This window comes from Sorex fumeus, unplaced genomic scaffold (genome assembly GCF_029834395.1).
Source record: "Sorex fumeus unplaced genomic scaffold, SorFum_2.1 ptg000123l, whole genome shotgun sequence".
NCBI classification, from domain to species: Eukaryota; Metazoa; Chordata; class Mammalia; order Eulipotyphla; family Soricidae; genus Sorex; species Sorex fumeus.
Window position 1 is genome coordinate 2410807 of NW_026606180.1, and position 24531 is coordinate 2435337.

The window sequence follows — 24531 nt, forward strand, 5'->3', positions numbered from 1 at the left end:
ACTTGAATTTTCTCGCAGACAGTCTTGTCTGGCATTGGGGGGGGGGCTGGGGGCGGTAAGACAACCCTCCTCAGAGTTCTCCCTGCAGTAGACACTCACCTCCATGTCTAAATATGGAAGTCTACCTGAATTCCCTCCTTTACCTCCCTTCATCTTTTCTTTCTGGGGTTCCTCCCTTCTAGATCCTTGTACGGATGGGTAGAAAGGCAGAATATATAAAGAATAAGTCCTCTCTTTGGGAGCAGCAGACCAGGTCAGTGGTTAAGTGGGAGAATGTCCCGAGCCCCAGGAGTGACTCACCTGCTGAGAGGGATTAGTTATCAGCTCCTAGGCAGGCAGCAGCCACAGCCGATAGAGAATTAAACATGCACAATATTAGCCAGGAGACCCATGAACATTAGGAGACTCGAGCACCTGAGCACTTATTTGTCCACCCATCCCACAGCGCCCCCCTGTGGCTGCAGAGAGAGACCCCCCCCAGTAGCACCTGGCTGCAGTGGCTTGGAGCGAACATGCACTTGAAAGAAGCCCAACAAAGCAGGGAGCAGACAGCCTCTCCTACCTCCCATGCAGGACAATCCCACTGTCCCCTCCCCCAGCCACACCTGGGTCTAAGCTGCCAGTCCTCGATCCCCCCTGCTGGGAAATGCTCTGAGGCAGAGTGCATGCCCTGGAGGAATTTATTTTTCTAGATGGGGGGGGGGGAATAGAGCAATGAATTTGAGATGGGTGAGAGTGAAAACTGAACCTGGGGCAAGGGAAAGCCTTGGATTTCACACCCTGCCCTCAACCCCAAGTGTCTGCTCTATCATCAGTGGGGCAAAGGCGGGGCCAGAGATGACACCAGATGAGCTTGCTACAAAGCCGACTCCTAGGTGCCGGTGCATCTCCCGATTTACATGGGTTTCAGGATGAGACCCAAGAAACAGCATTTTTGGCAAGCCATACTGCCTTGGAAAGAACCTGCACTCTGTCTCCAGTCCCATGCATGTAGATTGACCTGATCTACTATACAGCCATTTGTACATCATCCTAGAGCAAAACCTAGAGCCTCTCCCTCCCGTCTTTGGGACCCACCTCTAGCCTCAACCTCCTAAAGATATGGGGAACAGCTTAAGTTACTGGGAAACATTAACATCCTCTGCTCAACCAATCGACATCGGAGAGTGGGGTTTAGGAGATGACAGTAGGGTGGACAACATGGTCTGAAAAGTTACACTGTTCTAGATATTTCCCTTAAATCCTAGGGAAAAAAGAGAGACCAGTATTGGCCATTATACCTGTCCAGCTCCAGTGTGCCTAAATCAGAGAGGCACAAAATCCTATGCCTCTTTTGATGTGGGATGCAAACTAATATGATGGAATATTTCCTCTACTATACTAAGTCATATCCTTGTCCCCAGCAGGAACACAGAACTGATGAAAGATAAAATCACTCATCTACATGGAAAGGAGGGAAGGGCAGGGGAAGGGGGGCTGACTTCAAAGTCAAAACCAGAAGCTCAAACCCCAGATGCCAGGTGAACAGTTTTACCTGATGTCTCTGATAAGCTGAGAACATTTTTTCAAAGTCCTCTAGATCCAGAATCCGAAACACCTTCATGTCGTCAATCTCATTCCATATGGTTCCAGAAACACGTTCCTGAGAGACAGTGAAGGGAAAAGACCCTGTGGTTGATTCACGATCCCCGGGATGGAAACAGCTGGTATCTGCCTATCCCTTCCCTCCCCCAGGAGCTTCCTCTGAACAGCCAGGCTTTCGGGCCTTCAGAGGGAATCCGTTCCTTCCCCTCCACCCTCCAGTTCCCTACTCCAGGTTGGAGCATCCCCTTTGCCCATCCATGTGGAGTCACTAGTCATCATATTCTAAAACCCAAAGAGTTGGGACAGTATTAAGTGAAGATTTTTCCTCTCCTTCTGGGAGAACGACAAAGCCACTACACATGGCGTACACTGCACACGGAGATTCTCCCTGAAAACTAAGGTGCACCTGGATCAGAAAGGCAGAATCTCCAACCAAAAACCTCAGCACAGATGCCCTCTCTGAGAGGCACGCTCCCAGCCCCACACTCACAGGTTTTCCAGATTCCAGAAAGTGGACAAATACCAATGGATGGGGGCATCCTGGCACCTATAGTGTTGGTTCATTCCAGCAAGACTCTGCCATGGTTTTCCACTGTAAGATTCAGACCCAGGGGGATGGAGCTGTCCCTTATGATGAGGCCAGACCCAGGGAGTACAACTTAGTAAGTCTCTTCAAATTAGACATCAACCCACGTTGTGGGACTCTTACAGAGACATTCAGGGTTCCCCAGAAATGTGGGAAGAAGCTGTGAGTCCACTGAAGATGCACTGGTCCTCTTGCTATACCCTGACTGGTATCAGAAAAGAGAGAACAGAGCTACACCCCCACACTCCTACTGCCTCCCACCAGTTGTCCCACATGTCTCCCAGGAATTCTCACCCATCTGGAGCCTTGCTGTTCATAAAAATAAAATCTCCCACCTCCCCCAGCCTAGAGAGCAAGGGGAGAATTTTCTTATGTTGCTGCCACATCCTTCCTCCCTCTCCCCATCAAGAAAGCTTGCAGAGAGCAACATACCTTCCATGCATTGTTTTTTTCTTAGAATCTGGAAAGGGAGGCTAGGCCAGAGTAGTGGCAGGAGTGGGAGCAGGGGGAGGAGGGACATTCCTCTGGCCTTCCTAAGGTCAGGGATCCTTTCATGGAATGCTGGGCTGGGAAGCTTGAGCAACAAGGCAAGAAGCCAAACCCAACACAGACACATTCTTTTCAAGGCAGAAACAACGTGTGTGTGTGTGTGTGTGTGTGTGTGTGTGTGTGTGTGTGTGTGTGTTTACAGGAGCACTCCCAGAGTAGGTAAGGGACTAGAGAAAGGGGCTGTTCCCCTGTGGATGACAAACAGAAGAAGGAAGAGGAAGTGGTTGGGGACGGCAGTGGCAAGAGGAAAGTTCTAACTTGCTCCCCATCTAAACTAAGGCCTGGAGTGAGTAGGGTCCTAGAGGTAAAACTCCCCACTGCTCTTTATTTCTGGAAAGGATGGGACTGAGAACTGGATGCTAACCACTGCAAAATTTCCCAGAGAGAAGCTGAATTTTCCCATACCCATGCTTCTCAGCAGAGCTGGGAGCTCATAGTGGAGGAACAGTGGAGGTCTGGGGCCATGAAAGGCGCATTCCTTCCTGGAACTCTTGTATTCTCCACAAATTCCAGATTCTACCGATCACCCACTGGTATCCACCTTGAAGATTAACACTGAAGTGTAATGTTTATACCACTCTGATTAAGACCTAGTTATATTCTTGGGCTGGGGCGATAGCACAGCGAGTAGGGCATTTGCATTACATGCGGCCGACCCAGCCGACCCAAGTTCGATTCCTCTGCCCCTCTCGGAGAGCCTGGCAAGCTACTGAGAGTATCTAACCCGCACGGCAAAGCCTGGCAAGCTACCTGTGACATATTCGTTATGCCAAACACAGTAACAACAAGTCTCACAATAGAGACGTTACTGGGCCTGCTCGAGCAAATCGATGAACAACGGGAGGACAGTGCTACAGTGCTATATTCTAGGGGCATTAACCCCTCTCCAGATGTCCTTTGATAACAGAGAAATCAAGAAACACGTTTTATTCTGTTTCTTTCCTGGAGAAGGGGGGGTGGGATTGATAGACTCTGTTTGGCACCAGGTGGGACAGATGGAAATGGACGGTCATTTTTATTTCCCTTCTCTCACAAAGGAAACAGTCAGGCTAACCTTGCTGCTGAGAAGTGAGCATAAGCTGACTTGCCGTTGCAGCACTTTGGGAGGGCCATCCATAACAATTGATCTATATTATTTAGATTTGCTCTGCAGTCACTGCCCAAAGGTTCTCTTTGACTTTTTAATAGGAGATCCTCCCAGCAGCGTTCAGAGTTCTGTGCAGCTTGGGGAATGAACTCAGGCCTGGTACATGTGAGGCATGTGCCCCACCAATTGAAATATCTCTCCAGTCTCCAAATTGTGTGTTACTACTCTCCTTATTTTACATATCAGAAAAATCCCAAGGAACTTGACAACCCCTACTCACAGACATACCACTCAATGCCCCGCCTCTGCAAAGAAATGCCCACAATTCCTGAAAATGTTTCCCATTGCTTATGTTACCAACCTGGCTATCCACTCTGGCTGGTGCTGCACCCTTGAGGAATTTGTATGGATCTTATTATGACTGACCCTCAGAGTACATTCTGATCACAAAATTATTTATGAGAAAAATATGGCAAAAAATTGCCCCACGTAGCCTCCTGATTGTTAACCAACTTTTGATGATAGTTTTACAATCTTTCATTTTATGTTGTAAGTACAAGAGACAATAAATACTATTCACGTTTTTGCAATAGAAATTGTCACTATTTATGATCAGGAACAATGAGCATTTTCACATAGTCTATGGTCTGTGGTCTGCTTCTAACAGTTGACTCTCTGGCTCATCTTACGACTGTATCCCTGAGAAGCTTCACAAGGCACAACTGTACTAAACAGTTATCACCAACTTCAAAAATGTTACTTCAAAATTCTTCTAACAGATTCCTTTAAATATATTCATAAGAGAGAAGATGTTATCAAAGTCCCAGGGGACTATGCATGGCATTTATGCTTCAACTTTTAAACTAGATTATATAACCGGAGGTGAAAGAAATCTAAGTTATCACTAAGATATTAATACATCTTATAAATGAGCAAATTAAATAAAGATTTTCACAGATCAAAGTTAGAGACAATCTGATTTCTTTAGAGGTCAGAAAATCATCTTGAATCTATTTCTAAATCTCTAATTTCTTGAGTATGTGTCCTCATTTTATAGATTTAAAGAAATTAAAAGTAAATATTATTTATTCCTTCTTATTATTACCCATAATAACACAATCATTAACCAAAGCATACCTCAGACTGTCTATCTAGTCTATCAGTAGGTATATAATAAATGTGTTTTTTTCCACTTGAGTCTCTATTTGATTGCATTTGAACTTAAAGACAGCTCACAAATTCTCCCTAAACTAGTCAATACACCCATACAAGAAGTTCGGAGACATTCATTAGACCCAGATGCTAACTAATGTATGCATGACTGATGTTGAAATAAGTGTAGTTGAGGCTAACTGAAACTATTCACCCGGAATATGGGACATTGGGAACAAAGCAATAAGCTAATGGAACACAGCACAGAACCATAGGCAGAACCTGATCCAGGTTTGAACCACAACTACTAGGTGTTTAAGGTGACCAAGGGCATCCGTATTCTATACACATGGAAATCTAAAAGGGGAACCAGCAACTTTTATAGGCCTGAAGTTGGTAATCACTGCAAGGTAACTCTCCTGAGGATCTCTCACTACTGCGAATTCTAGAACAGTCACTTTCCTCCTGGCAGGATGCTAAAAGGCTACATTTTGACATCTGACTCTTCATTAAAGTTAAAAAAGTTAAAGGCCCTCCCGTTGATCGTCGATTTGCTCGAGCGGGCCCAGTAACGTCTCCATTGGAGACTTTGTTGTTACTGTGTCTGGCATATCGAATACTCTCGGTAGCTTGCCGGGCTCTCCGAGAGGGGCGGAGGAATCGAACTTGGGTCGGCCATGTTGGCCGCTTGTAAGGCGAACGCCCTACCCGCTGTGCTATCGCTCCTTCATTATGGGAAAAAATTTATATATATATATATATATTATATATATGAGTGGGCTGGAGTGATAGCGGGTAGGGCATTTGCCTTATACACGGCCAACCCAGCGGACCCAGGTTCGATTCCTCCACCGCTCTCGAAGAGCCTGGCAAGCTACTGAGAGTATCTTGTCTGCACGACAAAGCCTGGCAAGCTACCCATGACATATTCGATATTCCAAACACAGTAACAAGTCTCACAATAGAGACGTTACTGGGCCCACTCAAGCAAATTGATAAACAAGGGAGGACAGTGACAGTGACAGTGATATTAGCATCTCTCTCTCTCTCTCTCTCTCTCTCTCTATATATATATATATATATATATATATCTGTCACTGTCACTGTCCTCCCGTTGTTCATCGATTTGCTCCAGCAGGCCCAGTAATGGCTCCATTGGAGACTTTGTTGTTACTGTGTTTGGCATATCGAATACATCACGGGTAGCTTGCCAGGCTCTGCCGTGCGGGCGAGATACTCTCGGTAGCTTGCCGGGCTCTCCGAGAGGGGCGGAGGAATCGAACTTGGGTCGGCCATGTTGGCTGCGTGCAAGGCAAATGCCCTACCACTGTGCTATCGCTCCAGCCCTATATATATATATATATATATATATATATATATATATATTCTTCCCACTGAGCTGTCAACCACCAGCCCCTCCATGCTATCCATCATTTCATAGATCTGCTGCTGCCCAGGGCCCACTAAGGAAAGAATCCAGGGTGAAAATATGCAAAGGCCATCAGTTCACAGGGCTGTGGCAGAGGAGATCTACCCCTTTCCATCACTCACCGTACTCAACTTGACCCAATTGAAGGACTTCAGCGGATGGGAAGGTTGGGGTACACACTTTTTCCTGAGTGGAATTTCACTGCTGAGCAAGGTGTCTGAAGAGAGGGTTCGGTCCGGGTTAAAGCAAGGTGGGGCTCCTGGGGGGGTGGGATGACTACCAGGTGGAAGGGGTGGTGGGGGGGGAGGGCAGCAGGCTAATGGCAGTGGAGGTGCGGGTGGAGGCAGGTCGCTGGTTGTCACAGGGGGAGGCAAAGTAAGCGGGCCCCCTGGGGGAGGTGAAGAAGATATAGGTCTAGCCTGCGGGAAGACAGAGAGCAAAAAGACAAGACCATTAGCCACAACATCTCAGGTCTCTTCAGCTATTCCTGTCCTCACGATTCTACATCTGCACTACACCCTCAATCGTGTTCTCACTTCCTCTCTCTATACAGCCCCTCACCTTCTTGGTATCTCTAATCCAACACAACCACAGACAGATGAACAGGCACTGAACAATATCACAGTCATCACAATGCAACAGAAATATTGATAGAAGTTGTGTAGGCTACTGCCCACACAAGGACATCCAAGTAAGAGGGGAGAAGGAGCCCCCAAAACACTTGCACCCAGCTTCCAAGGCTTGCTTCCTGGGACAGGCTCACCCAGGGAGGGAACACTGTGCTTTCCAATTAACACAAAAGTGCCATGCTGACATCCTCGGGGACTCCCTCTATCCTGGACTGAGGGTTCCCACTGCATTTCTCCCCCATATTGAGGTACTAACCTTCCCCCCACACATGCATTTGCTCTTTTTGCTTGTCCTTTACTGAATCCCAGGACCTTGGTTCAATGATACCAAAAAGGGGAAACCATATACCGAGCAGTCACTGAGTTGGGCCACCAGCTCTGACACTTGTCCTCGAGCCTGGCGCAGCTCCTGGGATTCTCGAGCCAGCTTATCCTTCATCTTGTTCAGCGTTCGCATCATCTCTTCCTTCTCCAAGGTCTTTGTCTCACATTCTCGCTCCTTCCTCTCCAGTTTGCTCACCAGCTCCAAGTGTTCTAGAATGGATGGTGAGGTGGGGGAAGAAACGGGACAGCAGAAGGAAGTGAACGTGTGGCCCTTTCTAAAAGGGGGTCGTGGAGACATAGGAGCCAAGCAGGGTTTGAGGGATGGGCTGCAGTGGGCTTCCACAGAGCCCCCTCACCTTTCCGGAAATTTTCTGCCTGTTCTCGCCACTGTTTCACTTCATTCTCATTGATGAGCCTGGGATGAAGGAGAGGGAAGGGTCTGTTGATTGCTGCCTCACAATTCTTTCAAAACACGTCTATTTCCCACTTCTATCTGTCCTGCCACTTCTGGTTTTTAACTTTAGGGTTTTAACTTTCTCCAGCATCTTGCCCATACCCACTCCACTTCTCCCTAAGTTGATTTGTGCACTGAGAGCTGCAAGGATACTTAGCTGTCTAATAATCCATCCCCCTTGTAACACAGTTGAAGCTCCAGGAAGTTCTAGAAAATAAACCATGCATGGTCATGGCTTCATAATCAGAGGCAGTCAGCAAGGAGTCTAAAGAGTCTTTACCCATTCACCAAATCCTGAAAGAGAAAGCCTAGACACTGTTACCTGATCCAGTAAGATCTTTCCTGCCCTTCCTCTTCCTCCTTTCTGCCTCCATGCTCCTTCTGGGGGGTCAGAAACTGGTTAGTAGTGGAAAAGGGGCTAGGAGGGTTAGAGTGAGAATCATAACAGAAAAGAAGCCAACTATTTCTCTCGCTCTCTTCTTTATTCCCCCTTCACAGCACACACACACACACACACACACACACACACACACACACACACACACACACACACACCATCCTTTTCACTGCAGGTTTCCAGTCCTAGGAAAGGAGAAGAGTGAGTTGACCAAAACTAGAATATGGATTCATTTCGGGATGGTCCTACTTGCTATTTGAGAATATATATTGGGACTTACATCAGGGAGATACAAGTCAAAACAACAATGAGATATCATCTCATACCACAGAGACTGGAACACATTCAAAAGAACAAAAGCAACCAGTGCTGGCATGGATGTGGGGGAAAAGGGACGCTCTTTCACTGTTGGTGGGAATACCCACTAGCCCTGCCTTTCTGGAAAACAATATGGACAGTCCTTCAAAAACTAGAATTATGCTTCCATATGACCCTGCAATACCACTTCTGGGAATATATCCCAGGGATGCAAAAGAGCACAGTAGAAATGACATCTGTACCTATCTGTTCATTGCAGCACTGTTCACAATAGCCAAAATCTGGAAACAATCCAAGTGCCCTAGAACAGATGCCTGGTTAAAGAAACTTTGGTACATCTACACAATGGAATACTATGCAGCTGTCAGGAAAGATGAAGTCATGAACTTTGCTTATAAATGAAGAGGCATGGAGAGTATCATGCTAAGTTAAATGAGTCAGAAAGAGAGGGACAGACACAGAAGGACTGCATTCATTTGTGGAGTATAAAACAACATAACATGAGGTTGACACCTAAGGCTAGTGGATTAACGGGACAGGAAGATTGGTCCATAGCTGGAAACCTGCCTCATGAGCAAAGGGGAGAAGGCAGCTGGAATAGAGAAGGGATCACTAAGAAAATGAGGGCTTGAGGAAGTGGTCTGGATGGGAGATGTGTGCTGAAAGTAGATAAAGGACCAAACATGATAACCTCTCAGTGTTTGAATTGCAAACCATAATGGCCAAAAGTAGAGAGAGAGTATGGGGAATATTGTCTGCCATGGGGGCAGGGGGAGGGTGGGAAAGGAGGGGTATACTGGGGATATTGGTGGTGGGGAATGTGCATTGGTGGAGGGATGGGTGTTTGATCATTGTGTGATTGTCACCCAAACATGAAAGCTTGAAACTATTTCACGGTGATTCAATAAAATAAAAAGAGAGAGAGTATATTGGGGCTTAATGTAACTCAGCCCTCCCATGACTCAAGAAGCAACAAAATCTTTCTGGACTTGAGGTATCTTCAACCTCTGGCAGGCCATAAGCTCCACTACTATGTAGCATAAAGAATCATTTGGAAATAAAAGTAAAGCTGCGGTTTTATTCCTGATGCAGTTGCCCAACATACCCATTAAGAATCATTTCAAAGGGACCACACCAATCAGTGCTGGGAGCTGGAGAGTCCAGGGCCATTCTCACAGATACTCAGCCTAGTGATGCAGGTCTGAAGGTCCTCAGGTTCATTGGTGTTCAAGGGACCACCAGAGCTACAACCAGTGATATGTAGAGGTCACTGGTTTAGCATAAGGCATGTGCTCTGCCACTTTAGCTATCTTTCCAGGAATACCAGTTAGGATGTTTAACTACATTCAACTACTTGTGTAAATGAAAACAATAGTATGAATAGTTTAAGGACTGTTTCTACTTGGTGTTGGAGTACAAGGAGCTTAGGTCTATCAGGTTGTACCCATCACAGTGCTCCCGAGTTATTCCCATTACGTTGTTTGTCTGTAACTACTTCTTTGTGCTCTCTTCCCCAACCAATTTGTAAGGTCGGATCCTTCTAGGACACTGAACTTGTACTGTAAGTTAATATTGCCTTTCTCCTCTCCTTACGTCTTTTGAATAGTTTAATGCAATGTCCTTTCTGTATAGATACAGGAAGACAATTAATATTATGCTTTATAACTTAGGATTTAATTGGCTTTGAATATTATTCACTCCCGGGCATCTGCTTTCTCAACTTAAGCCTCAGTTGCCCTCACTTCCTAAGGCCCCCCAAAGCAGGGTCCCAAGAAGGGAGTGGATGGAACCAGGGCAAGCGGTAAGCTATGTGCTACCCTGGCATTGCAATGGGCCAGGCCAAGGTGCCACGATTCTTAACTATAGGTTAAGAGTTTTGATCATAGGCAATTGATTGTTGTCATGATCCAAAAGTAATGACGAGACTAGGACCCTGCTGCTAGGAATAGGAAAGATACCTGGCCTGAGCATTGCAGTCTGAGATTGAGATGGCCCTAGGAGAGCAATTCTATAATCTTAAAGTATTTCTTACTGTGTCCAAACAAAATGATTTATATTATGTATGCTTATATGTTGGTCAGACAAGGAGAGGAGAAACACACCCAGGGAATTCTGTTCTAGGGTGGGTTGATCTGCTAAATGAGAATCTGTCCTAGAAGCAGCTTTCCCATGTGTCCTGCGATGAGACTGAACATTTCTCCCCTTCCAACTGCCTTCAGTAAATAATTTCAGTATATTTTAAGAGGCAGTTTCCCTTTTCTCTCAGTAATCTCAGGTGCTAGTCAGGCCTATCTTTGGGATGTAGATTCCAAGCTCTAGGCAGGCTAGTCTTTGGAATGCAAATTCAAATGCTTGTAGCTTGTGGAAGGTTTCAGTCTTGGTTTTGTATCTTCTTTCTGGAGGCCAAGATTACTGGCCTGAGGATGTAAAGAAACAATGTATGTTTTGCCGCCTTAATGATGACATCACTGTATTGCACCCTTTAGAGGTACCATGATCTATATAAGGGAGATTCCAGGGCTTTCTGGGGGAACACGTGCCTGAGAGAATGGGGAACACAGGCTGAGAGAATCTGGGGAACACATGCATTAGAGAACCTGGGAAGATGGGACTGAGAGAATGGGGACAGAAGCTTGAGAGAACAAGGGGGCATGTGCTTGAGAGATCCTGGGGCCTCTATGACATACACTTCTTCCATGTAATAAACTGTTGCCAAGACTAACCAGCCTGGCCCTCTTTTCCTTCCTTTGCCTGACCGTCGCCATCGACCTCCCTGGAGTGGGTTGAGACTACCAAACGCCGGCGATGGGAGAGATAGGCCGCTGCTGTCCCTTTGCCCGTATTTTTGTGTGTTTACACACTTGGCTTCAGAATGTAAGACAATGAATCATTGAAATTCAATTCATCTCTTTACAGGCAATTGGCTGAAACTCATACTGAAATCTGAGCAACAGATTCAAGCTAAAAATTACTGTGTTAACATAAGGTATGGTTATTAATTGTTATTAGTTTAAATTTGCTTCTCTATGCTTCTCTAAACCAACAAAAAAACAGAAAATATATTCCAATGTCTCCATCGAACAGTCCATGTTCAATGACCAAGCTCTATCTCAGGAGCTGTCAAGCTGTCAGGAAGTACCAGAGTAAATACTTTAGGTTTTATATACTGTGCCACACAGTTTTGTGTCTGGCTCATCCAGAGCTTGAACGTGCTTCCTCTGAAACTATGACCCCAAAGAAACAAAAGTGAAATTTTCACATAAAGTCTCACTCAGCCTCAAATTCATTTCACTTATAAAATATCAAAATTGAGGGATCGGAAGTATAGCTCAGTGGTAAAGAGTGCATGCTTCTGCTTGTATGATGAGGCCCGAGTTCAACATTGCCCCAAATTTTAAAAAAATGCAAATGAAATAAAATGTAGAAGCTCCCGGGCCATAAAAACCCATATAGGAGATTGCAGACAGCTTGACCATGCCTCTGTGTAAAAGAATTTCAATTCCTCCTTTATTCCCTCCCTACAGTTTTAGAGATTCCTTTAAACCTGAGCTGTCCAACATAGTAGACACTAGCCGCTATATCAGGTGGCTGTTAAAGTTTGATTAAAAAGAAATCAAATGAAAAATTCAGAGCCACATGCCAGGTGGTCATCAAACATATCCAGCTGCTGCAACAGACAGTCCAGATGTGGAACGTCCCCAAAGCAGTTCTGTGGGTGAGCGACGCTCAAGGCACACTTTGGGGTGACTGGTTATAGAGAGGGAGCTGAGATGATCTGCAGACAAAGAGTGGTCAGGAGGGGGAGTAGAGCAGGGGAAGGCTGGCTCCTGCTCACATGTTAACGATGTTCTTGACATTGAAGTTCTCCAGGGGAGCCAAGTCTGGGTCCATGCCCCTCTCATCCTGCAGGACAATCTGCTGGAGGATGCGGTCCAGGAGCTGCCACTGCTGGAAGTAGCCCCCATTGCGTTTGTCTGTGGGAGGACAGACAAACAAGTCTTGACTGGCACAGAAGGGGGAGACATGCCTTCCTGTCCTTGATGAGGCCCGCCCTTGGAGGGGGGAATGATATAGACTCACAAATCTAATCCTTTCCTGGTTATCAGCAGCTGACCTTCTCTGAGCACGTCAACCCTTTCAGAAGATTGCTCTGCTCCTAACTGCAATGCTTCCTGGATGCCTTTCTTCCCTGATGTACCCTGAGCTTTCCCTCTGCCTGGGGACTGCAAATTGCTGTTTTACATTATCTAAAAACAGCACCTTTAAGAAAGTAAATGTGCTCCAAAATATTACATGCTGAATAATGAAGTCTCTAGGGATATTTCAAACAAGAAAAGGCCCGAGGATTAGCTCTGCTCTTGTTCTACAGAAGAAAATGAATGATAACTAATTACAGTATGCACTGAGTGGGAATCAGAATGGGCTGCAGAAGTTGTGGTGGAATACAGACAGATTTCTTGGTGAAGGTGACCTTGAACTCTGAAACCAAGCACTGGCCTGGTCTAAGAAGGTCACAATATCATATTCTCTAAACAGAATCTGACTGGACCACAGACCTTCTTTACAGAGGTCACCCTAAGATATTCTTCCTGGGTTCTTGATCCCCAGCATTGCATCTTTCCTTGACAAGGGAGATCAAATATCCTGACCCTAAACTTAAAATCAAACCCAATTGCTAGAGGGGCACGGGCATCTGTGCAAAGGAAGGATCCATGTACATGGTCTAACACAGGCATTTGGGAGCAGAACAAGTTGAGATTCTTTAGCGCTGCCCATGTCTTCTAGGAAGGACTTCTACACCTGGTTTTGGAGAACAAGTACCTTTCTGGTCCATGTGTGTTTTGCTTTTCCTCCAGCACTATGTGTCATGACTTACCAGTTCAACTTCACCCAGGGAAAAAGGGCTAGGCTAATAGAGGTAAGGCTAATAATAAAAAGGGCTAGGCTAATAGAAGTAGAACATATTTCATCTGAAGCCCTTACCACAAAGAAATGAAAATCCTCATACATGATAGTCATTCAGTTACACGTGCATGCACTATAAATTGAAGCAAATGCACACTCCTTCCAGAGTCAATGTGAGGTGAAGATCCCCACTGTACTAAGGGATCTTGCATTGTGTCACACTCCACGACAGCTGGCACACAAAACAACTGCTGCTGTAACGTCACCATGATGACTGATACACTGTCTAAAGAATGCCATGGGAGATAGTTATGGTAAACCCTGCTAGTTTTCAAAATATTCTTCTACTTTGGGAAGAGATTAAATACTAAATGTGGTACAGTTAAAGCTCATTCAAAGCATGTATGAAGGTTTTTATTAGTATTTATGAGTAATTTATTCAGCCACTGTACATTCCTAGATCTCAAGGATCCAGCCACTGCTCTTGGAAATGCTGGCAGGCGGGATTTGTAAAGGGAAGCAGGTCCAAGAGAGTGGGAGCGGTGGGGAACCAGAAAGACTGGATGGAAAAGCCAATGGAACCTTTTTCTATGCCAAAAGGGCATGCCCAAACCCTCATTGCAACTCAGGACTGCTTCCCCAAGCCCAACACTTTCTTTTGGTGCTCACCAAGGAGACCAAGCTGACCATTGCCATCAGGAGTTGTTGGATTTGCAATGATCAGGCTACTTTTGAAGTTACAATGTCAAGGTTCCTCAGGGCCATCTCACAGCTTTGGGGTAAGGGTGTAAACCTGGATCCCACAGAAGAAAGAAAGGAAAATAGAGGTCTGAGTCCTGTGACAACTCACTGGAGACAGAGAAAGACTCACCAACCTGAGAGGTCCTTGTTCCCTGTCCTTTCTTAAAATATGTTTTGGATTTGGGGGCCAAAAACCTGAATTAGTGCTCAGGGCTACTCCTGGCTTGGCTCTAGGGGGTTGCTCCAAAATACACTGGAAACCATGCAATGTGGGGTACTGGACCTAGATTTCAAGAATGCAGAATACACTCACTAGTCCTTCAAGCCATCTCTTTGGAAAGCCTGTCTTCCGTTTGCATTTGTTTGGTTTGTTTGGCATTATGCTCAGTGATGCTCAGGGGTTAATCATGGCTCAGTGCTCAGGAGTCACTCCCAGTGGTGCTCAGGGGACCATGAATTGCTGGGAATCAAACTCAGACCTCTTATTTGCAAAGCAGATGCTGTGCCCATTATGCCAGAGCTCAGGCAACAGAGATAAGCTTGTGTAGGAACTCACAGGGCATCTGCAGGCAATGGTGCAGCACGGACAGCAGGCAGGGGTAGGCCTCGGTGTGCTTCAGCTTCTTGTGGATCAGCTCAAACATTTGGGATGCACTTTTGGTGTCGATGTGGACCTGGGAGAGAGAAGAGAAAGAGTGCATGGGGCAGGAGAGGGCAGTAGACGGTAGGGAAGAGGACATTGTTTCCATTCACTGAGTCCCATCCTTCTCAAGGACTGTTCCTTCTCCTTCCTCTGGGCCAGCTTTCAAAAGCAGGAAGATGATACTAGGGTTCTTCAGCCTCAGCACTATTGGTTCCTTTGTTGGACTAAATAATTCTGGGGTTGGGGCACTGCACATTGGAGGATACTTAGCAGCATGTTTGGCATAATGCCTATCATCCTTGGTCTCTGTGTCTCTGATGCACCTGGCAGTCTCCTTATATGGACTGTGTCAACTCAGAATGTCTCCACACATTGCAAAAGTCCCCAGAGCGACCAGGGAACAAAACGACCCATGGTTAGAGCTAAAGGTCAAAACTAAGGGAAAGAATCAGGGCTCGGACATGAAGCCTGGATACCTCCCTGTGGAGCGACTTCCTATCCAAATTCACTTTGCGGTTACCTCTGAACCCAGGGCTTGGCTAGGAACATAAAGGGATAGAATGAGGTGACTGAATTTCCATCCCAAATTAGGCTTCTATTTTAATAAGGATTTTGTACATAAAACAACATACAAGCAGCAGAGCTGGGGTGTCTTTAGGACAAATAATTGGCTAGGAATGCTCTGTGATTTGCTAGCTGTTAGAAATGCAGAGGGCTGACTCAAGAAATTTTTGGGAGGCAGGAGGAAAGTCGCTTAGGAATGGCATCTGAAACTATTCTCATTCCTTAGGGGACTATGGTTTTCCCAGGTGGGGCTCTGAGTTTGGGCTCCCCAGAGCAACATGCTGCTAGGAATTTAGGATCCTCACCATGTCAAACCTCCGGGCTAGCTCCAGGTCATCCTCATTTCGGACCATCTCAAAAAAATCTAAATGCCTAGATGGGGAGAGAGATGTACAGTCAGAACATCCTGCTTGAAGCTGACAGTCCCTTTGAACTAAATCGGAAAGCTTTACCCAGATGAAGCCCGGACAAGGCTTCAACTACCATCTGCAGGCCAACACCCCCTCCAGGATGCCTCCCTTTGGTCCGGTCTGATGTCACTCAGTCTATGCCTACTTAGAGAATTACCCTTGAGGCAGGAGCTAAATAAGAGACTGTGGGAAATTCAGTAGCATTTCTCAACCCACCCCCTAGAGGCCAGTAGCATTCCACCCCTTGAGTTGTGACAACTCAAAGTGTCTGTAGGAATTGCCATGTGTCCCTTGGGGAGTAGACCACCTGCTGTCAAGACCACCTGGCTTGCAGTGACTTTATTCTTGTTCTATGATCTCCATGCCAAAAGTTTAACCATTCTTTTCTACCCTTTTTATCCCCATAACTCTACTACCAAAGTATCCATAAGAAAATGGACCTGTTGTTCATCAAATAATCTGTTCTAAAGTGACAGAATAGGGATTTAATTATATCCTTGGGCCAGCAAGGGCCTTTTTGGCTTGGTTTTGGGCTGTGCATTTCTTTGTTTAACAGGAGTGCTGGGCAGTACATTAGCATTCATGGCTCCTAATAACAGCAGCCCTCTCTTCAACCCACCCCAGTCAATATGAAAACCAAAGAACAAGTCCCACATATCTCCAAATACCCTCACAGCAGTGCAATGTTGCTATTGGGTAAGAGACAACTGGGGCCACCTGCCCTGAACATCAGAAGTGAGGCAGCCAAAAGAACAGGCAGAAGCCCGGGTAAGAAGAGGATGGGAGTTGAGAGGGGTCTGCCACCTCTGCAGGGCTAATTCTAAGGGGTGCTGGGTATGGCTGGTGATCCAATGGGAGGAGCAGTCTTCATGAAGCTCCCACCAGCACTGCAGAGGGCTGCAGAGGAAATGAGATGGAACTTAGGTCTTACTTATCCAGGATGGCATTCTCATGCTGCCGGAGCTTGTCAATCACAGGCTGTATTCCCAGCATCAGGAACTCGTAGCGCAGATGGAGGCGGAACTCCAGATTATCCTGTTGTCACCAAGGGACAATTCATTGGATTGTCTTAACTTACTCAAGACTTCCCAAAGGAAGCCTTATAACTAAGTCAGTCACTATCCCACAGCTCCTGTGGCAAACTCATCTGGAACTACCGCAAGGCCCAGAGTTCCAGGCAAAGATAGGATGACACAGCCTTTGGCACTCTCCTGGCCTCACTCCCGGTGTGTCTCTGGCCTCACTGCTTTTAAGTTTCTTACTTAAATGTTAAGTTCCGTACAAGGATCCTTTTCTCTTTGGGCATTAAAGAGCAGTGCTGCACGACACAAACTGGCATCACATAATTCTTGCTTCAACACCCCACTTTGCCATTTGGGGTATTGGGACTTGGGGAAATCCTTTACTGCCTCCTTGTAAAGTGGTTGTGATAGAACTTACACAAATGGCATTGACAACAATGACCTGATACTCTGTAGTTACCAACCAGTTAGGATGGATGCCAGCAGCAATAGTACTAAGAGATGGATTAGGGATAGGTCAATCAACCAGCCTCACCTAATTTTGATCTTCACGGCTGGATGTTAAACAGGAAATAGGGAAAGTAAACATCTTTATGTTGCTTTCTTTGTCCTTAGCAAGCTGACTTTTACCAGAGCATCTGATTACCTGAGAATTAAGGGACCAAATATTTCAACTGTTGCTTTTTTATGGCATAAAAATCCCTGTTTTTACCCAAATGTAAGAAAAATGATGAGCTACACCTCCTAATAGAAGATGTTAGGAGAATATAATCTGCCAATCCAAAAACAAGTGCAGAAGCTGATCTTTGGAAAATTCGAGACATGTGGATCAACAGGCTCTCCTTCCACACGATTTCTTCCCTCTTCAAGCCACCATCAGTCAACCAGTCTCAGATTTATCTGTCATGTACAGAATGCATGATGCTAGCTATGCAGGAAATGCCTCAGGGTCCCTCCCAGATTTAGATAAAATCCAAAGGCATTTGTGAATAAGTAAAGCGAATTAATCTTCATTGCAACTTTGAAGACCACAAAGGGGGTTTGGGCAAACTAGATCTGTCTGACAAGAAGTTGCCAACCTGACTGAAAGGCTTGTGACAGACTATTCTTTCTTGGTACCAAACGTAGGAGACAAGAGACAAAGGCAATATGACAATGATGAAGATAACCAAGTACCGTGGCCCCTTCCCTCTTCCCCTTTCCCAGGAAGTTCACGCAAGGCACACTAGGCACAAAAAGTTAGGGTAAGGGCAAGATGAAGGGCCTCACCTCTCCAGCTCCTGCATTGAGAACAGCGTTGATGAAGGACATGATGGCTGTTTTCAGGTTCACTTCATCCCTGTAGCGGCCCAGACTTCGATCTAGCTCATTCAGCAGGGTCTAGATAGAAAGGAAAGAGAGAAAGGAGAGGAAGACTGAGGGCTCCCAAGAACAGCTTCTGAAACTTTGCTCTGACTGTTCCAACTACCTGGAAGGGTCTGTCCATTCTCTATTCAACCAATACAACATAATCAAACCATTTCCCAAGACTCATCTTTTGCCAGAAGCATTATTTATTTATTTATTTATCTTGCATTTGGGGTTGCATCTGTTGATCCTCAAAGGCTACTTTTACTCAGCGCTTAGGGATTACTCCTGGAGGTGCTGAGGGGGATTCTGTGTTTTCAGAATTGAATCTAGACTTGCTGCATGCAAAGGACACAGTCAATCAGTCAAGCCATCTCTCCAGATCCAGAAGCATTCTTTAATCCATACCTCACTCTTGGTTCTGCCTTACTGCCCTTACACTCCTGCTCCAGGGCTTGATTCATACTGTGGGACAGCATGAAGGCACTGATTTAAAATTTATATCAGGTGTGTATCACCTTCTTGGCTTCTTTTATTCTTTTTGCATCTTATGCAAAATTTTGTGATGGGAGCCACTTTTTGCTTTTCGAAGTAAGGTAAAGGTAAAGGCCCTCCCGTTGTTCATCGATTTGTTCTAGCAGGCCCAGCAACGTCTCCATTGGAGACTTTGTTGTTACTGTGTTTGGCATATCGAATACGTCACGGGGAGCTTGCCAGGCTCTGCCGTGCGGGTGAGATACTCTCGGTAGCTTGCCGGGCTCTCCGAGAGGGGTGGAGGAATCGAACTCGGGTCGGCCATGTTGGCTGCGTGCAAGGCAAACGCCCTATTGCTGTGCTATCGCTCCAGCCCCAAAAGGAGCTGCCAAAACCCAGGATCTTTTCAAAGTAACTGCTTTAAAATGTTTGATGAGAGTATACACAAAGTCTGTACAGGTACAAAAAACAGAGTGTAACAATAGTTTACATCTATTAAAACTCATTTTTTTGCCAGGACACTTTATAAGATTTATTATCTGAAACCTTTTCTGGGGCAGATTAGTGAGAAGGGAAGAGAAAAGCTTGGCTTAAGCTCCCAGGAATGGTCCCAGTGTCCCCTTAGGAGATTCTGCCCCAGGCAAAGAACCTAAACACTTGAGCCCCAACAATCGTATTCAATTCGACCATTCTAGACTGAGCCCTGACAATGACTCTCGCACTAAACTCGAGAAGAGAAGGAGAGTCATATAGCATATGAATATTCTTCTAGGCCCAAGGAAGCCAAGGTCTAGCAAAGGTTTTCTCTTCCCTGTGTAACCCATGCCTTTAATATTCCTCTTGCCCGCCGGGTCCCATTACTCTCAGCGTGTTATCTTCCACTAGCGGGTATGCAGCCAGAATTTCCCTCCAGTTTTCTCCCAGTTTTTGTGACCAAACACCTCCAACATTCCAGACTCCTCCTGTTCTATCCCTGGCTATGGTCCCCTGCTTCCCCCGCGGCTCACCTGGAAGCGTGTCCTCTCAGCAGCATACATCTGGTAGTGGAGCATGGCCTGCAGTACCTTCTTGTGGCCACCGGGCACGAGGCACACGGCACCCAGTATCTCCAGCACTGCCACCTTGGTCTTGCTGTTCTCTGTGCGCAGGCTCTGTGCAATGGTGCTGATGGCTTCAGGCTGTGCCAGCACATGCGCCCGCCCCTGGGAGTTGTTCATCAGAGCCTTGATGCATCCGATCAGGGAGGTGTGGATGCGGCTCTCACAGGTGGTGTGGTCCATGCTCCGGAGAAAATTCAGCAGACAGGCCAAGCCCTCCAGCTCAATGAAGCGTGTTACAAACCTACCAGATCAGTGTCATTAGCAAATCAGGTATGTTATTCAGGATGCAACTTGCAAATAATTGCCCTCTTCTCTGTATACCCACATACACTAGCTCTGAGATTCATTTCTAAAACACCAAAGCCCTATTCACCTTTCAAGAGGTTTAGATCTTATTTGCACTTAAAGTATCACATATTTACATGTCAGCTGCACAGTTATGCTGGTGTGTACATGACAGGTGTGTTTGTGATCATTATCAAAGCTGTTTAACCTGGAGACTCATCTCCAGTGAAGATGAAAATTCAGTGAGTTACAGTCAGATGACAAGAAAGATTTCCAGATGACAGGGGACCGATGCTGCCAGTGAATCAAGAGACCAGGGTTGAGAAGAGATCCCGAAGAGATAGCTGAGTTAGGTTGGGATGCGGCTCAGTAGTGGGCCTCTTGAGTGTGAGAGTCTCTTAGTTCAATCCCCAGCAGCATAAAATGAAGTCAAGTTAAAAATAGAATGGCTGAGTCATTTTGAATGGTCACTGAAAACACAGAAAAGTGTTTAGTTCAACGGCGCTGAATCTGAAGTTTGCATTCCCTGAAAGAGTCTATGGCTAACATTCAGGGAACTATAAACTTTGATAGGAAACTATATATATATATATATATATATATATATATATATACATTAGCTTTGTAAACTTCTAACTGAAATTTTCTTCTATAGTCAACAAAATTTTCACCAGACTTATGTGTCACATTTATAATCAGAATTTTATTAGGAAAAGAAAATAATTTAGGGTAGAAGATGACTCTGGCAGTCACCTATCAATTCTACTTCAACCTTCTTGCATTCCCTTCCTATACCACACCCGTCTCTCCCAACTTAAAGGACAAACAGAGATTTTCCACACAACACATCAGCACACATGAACACACATCAACATCCCTACACACACACACACACACACACACATGCACACGCACACACACAGACATACACACACACCAGTGTGTTTAACAAGTGGTTCTAAGGAGGAAAAAACCCACAAGACTTGACTGTAGTGTTTGCTAATTTACATAACATTCATATTCCCAACAAAGTTCATTTCAAGCTATCACTGTGACATAATTGACAGAGGAGTTAGGAAAAGATTCAATGCTTATACTACTTCCATCATAGACCCAATTTATATACTGGATCTAGACTCATGGGCAGAGGAATAGTGAGGAGAGCATAGAAAGGTTAACAGCAGTAAGATGACCAGGTGATAAGAGAGTGATAAGGTTGAACTATTTCTTTCCTTCGTTTTTGATATAAATTATATTATCAGTCATATCTATGCTTATCAACCAGCTACCAGAGCTGTCTGACAACTTAATAGCCAACTCCCACAAGCAGGTACAAGTTGGTTCCCAGACAGAAGAAACCTATGACCACTTCCTCTTTGAACCCTGCCGTCAAGGAAGCTGGAGGCATCCTATTGCCTTGGAGACATCCATCTCCTTTTCCTACCTGGCAATGTCATCCATAGACACTGATAGACACTGCATCTCCCCCTAGTGGGAGATTTCTCACTTGCAGCGTCACTCCTCCCAAAGCTCTTTCTGAGATACCTTCTCTATTTGGCCACCTTGCTTCTTATTCTGCTCTCTCATGAAGTTTCTGCCCTTATAAATTTCTTTTCCCAGTTTTTCTCTTCAAATCTGAGGTTTGTGCCATCTTTGAATGTACCTCCCCGACTTGCCTGTGACCTTGCAGTTACCCTTGTGTTACAGGGTGTGGGAAACGGAAAGGAAGTGGGTAATGTGAACACTGAGGATGCTGGGCTGGAGCAATAGCACAGCGGTAGGGCGTTCGCCTTACAAGTGGCCAACATGGCCGACCTGAGTTCGATTCCTCCGCCCCTCTCGGAGAGCCCGGCAAGCTACCAAGAGTATCTCGCCCGCAGGGCAGAGCCTGGCAAGCTCCCCGTGACGTATTCAATATGCCAAACACAGTAACAAGTCTCATGATGGAGACGTTACTGGGCCCGCTCGAACAAATCGATGAACAATGGGAGGACCATGACCGTGAGGATGCTGAGGATGAGGGGGAAGAGAGAAGTGTGAGGTTTTCGGAAGTCAAGATGAACTTCTGGTGACTTGATGTGGAGGAAGTGAGGGACAGGAAACAGAGAGTCACCTCATGGGCTGTGTTCTGAGAGCTGTCTTCAAGTCTTCCACAACCTGGTTTCTCCTGTCCATATCCTCCTCATCAAATGCATATAGGCTCTGAATCTGAAACAGATAGTGGAGGGCAGAGGTCACACAGGGATCCCCACCTCCAAGCCCCAGCACCTCCAAATTAGGTGTGACCTAGAGGCTAAGCTCGTCTCAGGGATCTACTAAGACAGGGGGTGCCAAACTCTGAGAAGTCCCAGGTTCTGTTCCTGGACTTCACTTTCCTCATCTGTAAAATGAGAGTTGCTGCTGACCCAGCCAAGTTCCCAAGTCTATGTGATAAATAAATAGTTTAACAAATGCTTAAATAAATCTGGTCATGGAAGTCACCCAGTGGTGACTTTGATAAAATGTCAAGAATAATTGGGAAGCTGTTTTTCCCAGTGCAGGGAAGGTGAGGGAGGATAACCCTGCCCCTGAGCTCTTCCAGGTTGGGCTGTCAGGAGAGGCTACTACTCACTGCAGCCATGGAGTTGATGCGGTCAATATAAAAGTCAGGCCAGCTGGTCGCCATCTTGTTGGGATCTTCTTGCTCCTGAAAAAAGTGAAGGAACTGTATGAGCCAATCAGTAAGACAAAGCCCCTGGCCTCAGATTCTAAACTTCACTCCATATCAAACGAGAAACTAAATTCTTAGCCCACCTAACTTTGCGGAAGTCACAGATATTCCCTGGATTCTTGGGGAGATAGGGATTCTGAATATTATTAAATCTCACCAACAAGGGATCACCCAATGGCATAGGCAAAAATTATGTAAGCATAAATACTATCAGTAAACAGAATATGGCACTGAAGCACTGTCTGTAGCACTGTCCTCCTGTTGTTCATGGATTTTCTCAAGTGGGCACCAGTAATGTCTCCATTGTGAAACTTGTTACTGTTTTTGACATATCGAATATGTCACGAGGAGCTTGCCAGGCTCTTCCGTGTGGGCGGAATACTCTTGGTAGCTTGCAGGGCTCTCCAAGAGGGATGGAGGAATCGAACCTGGGTTGGACACGTGCAAGGCAAATGCCCTACCTGCTGTGCTATCGTCCAGCCAAACAGTATATATAAATAAAAATTGGTTACTGTTATATTTGTTTTATATAGTAAAATATAATATTACATCTGTTAAATCTATTAGATTACCTAATGAATCTAATAGTATTGGTGCTTATATTTTGTACATCTGTTTGAAAATTTGATTTTTCTGATCTTATTTTTATATATTACAAAAACATCAATACATGGCTATTTGAAAATGTGAAAACTTGGTCTTTCAAAGTGTAACAAGCACGAATATAGCGTCTGAGGTCCAGGGTCAGACATGTAGCAGAGGTTCTGAAGAAACAGCATCATCAGAAAAGTCTAGTGACAAATGCTGCAGGGCCAGCTGCTCTGTCAAGCTGGAGCCCTGGACAGGGAGGGGCATCCAACAAGGACCCTCTGAAGCTGATGGACAGAGTGGCCTGAAGAGCTGGAAGGAGGGCCTGAGATGATTGGTGCCAAGAAAGCTGGGGAGGGTCTGAGAGGAAGCACCAGGCGGGAAAGAATGTATGTGAACATGTGTGGGGAAACAACACAGAATTCGGCTTAAAAGGTGGAGGGTGATTCTAATTAGTGTTTTCCTTTAGCTGTTTCAGGGATTTACTGAGTGGGGACTAACTTCATAGCCAATCCTTTAGGAAATAGAGTATTGTGAAGTATGGCTAAGTACCCCTAAGTTTTTGGTCTCTGCTTCCTTCCTCCCTTCCTTATGACTTCTGCTTTGTAAACACTTGTGTTTCTCTCCATGAGATTCCTGACTCCCTGAGCACAGTATCCTGCAGGTACCCAACAAATATGAATGTATATACACCAGACAGTGCAGTTTGGGCAGCCCACACATCCTGTCACTCTTAGACCCCAGCAACCTTGAGTTTTCTCCAATATACGTTAATTGGTATAAACATAATGAATGGGGTTACCATGGGGAATGCCACCTCTGGCTACCTTCCTTCTATGCAGAATAATGTTATAGAGTAGATTAGTTCTCAGGTTCTTTCCAACTCTGGAAATATGTACCACCAAGCTGTATGAATCCCGGAATGGGAAATATCTCTTCAGTGAATCCTGAAGAGTAATATTGATGATAATTAAGAACCCCAGAGAGTAATTAATGAAGGAAAATGGGTGGATAGGAAAAGAAGACTAAAATAGACAGTAGACAAGCAAGACATACAGAATAAAGGGATAACTAAGACCTATGGTAGTCCAAATAAGGGGGAGGGATAGGATAACACAACATCTGGAAAAGCTGAGAAGGACTTGAAATCCCATTAATTCTGGCATAAGCATGCACCCTCTTTCCTAAGACCAAGCCCCAGAGACTGCAATATGTAAGGCACTGCTCCTCACA

The 24531-nt window shown here is 45.5% G+C and overlaps 1 protein-coding gene across 3 annotated transcripts in view; it reads right to left on the bottom strand.

The window, feature by feature from the left end:
* The window catches only part of DAAM2 (dishevelled associated activator of morphogenesis 2), a 108689-nt gene that overhangs the window by 13742 nt on the left and 70416 nt on the right, over nt 1-24531 (bottom strand). For 2 of the 3 annotated variants that reach the window (XM_056137309.1, XM_056137308.1), the window contains exons 4-16: nt 22612-22686; nt 22114-22208; nt 19623-19956; nt 18064-18174; nt 16704-16807; nt 15668-15734; nt 14712-14829; nt 12345-12483; nt 7697-7755; nt 7366-7550; nt 6510-6806; nt 1535-1642; nt 301-327 (exon numbers count right to left, since the gene is read on the bottom strand). In XM_056137309.1, coding sequence (XP_055993284.1) covers nt 301-327; nt 1535-1642; nt 6510-6806; nt 7366-7550; nt 7697-7755; nt 12345-12483; nt 14712-14829; nt 15668-15734; nt 16704-16807; nt 18064-18174; nt 19623-19956; nt 22114-22208; nt 22612-22686 — 1719 coding nt within the window. The remainder of the gene's footprint in view (nt 1-300; nt 328-1534; nt 1643-6509; nt 6807-7365; nt 7551-7696; nt 7756-12344; nt 12484-14711; nt 14830-15667; nt 15735-16703; nt 16808-18063; nt 18175-19622; nt 19957-22113; nt 22209-22611; nt 22687-24531) is intronic. The other variant, XM_056137310.1, reaches the window with a different exon arrangement.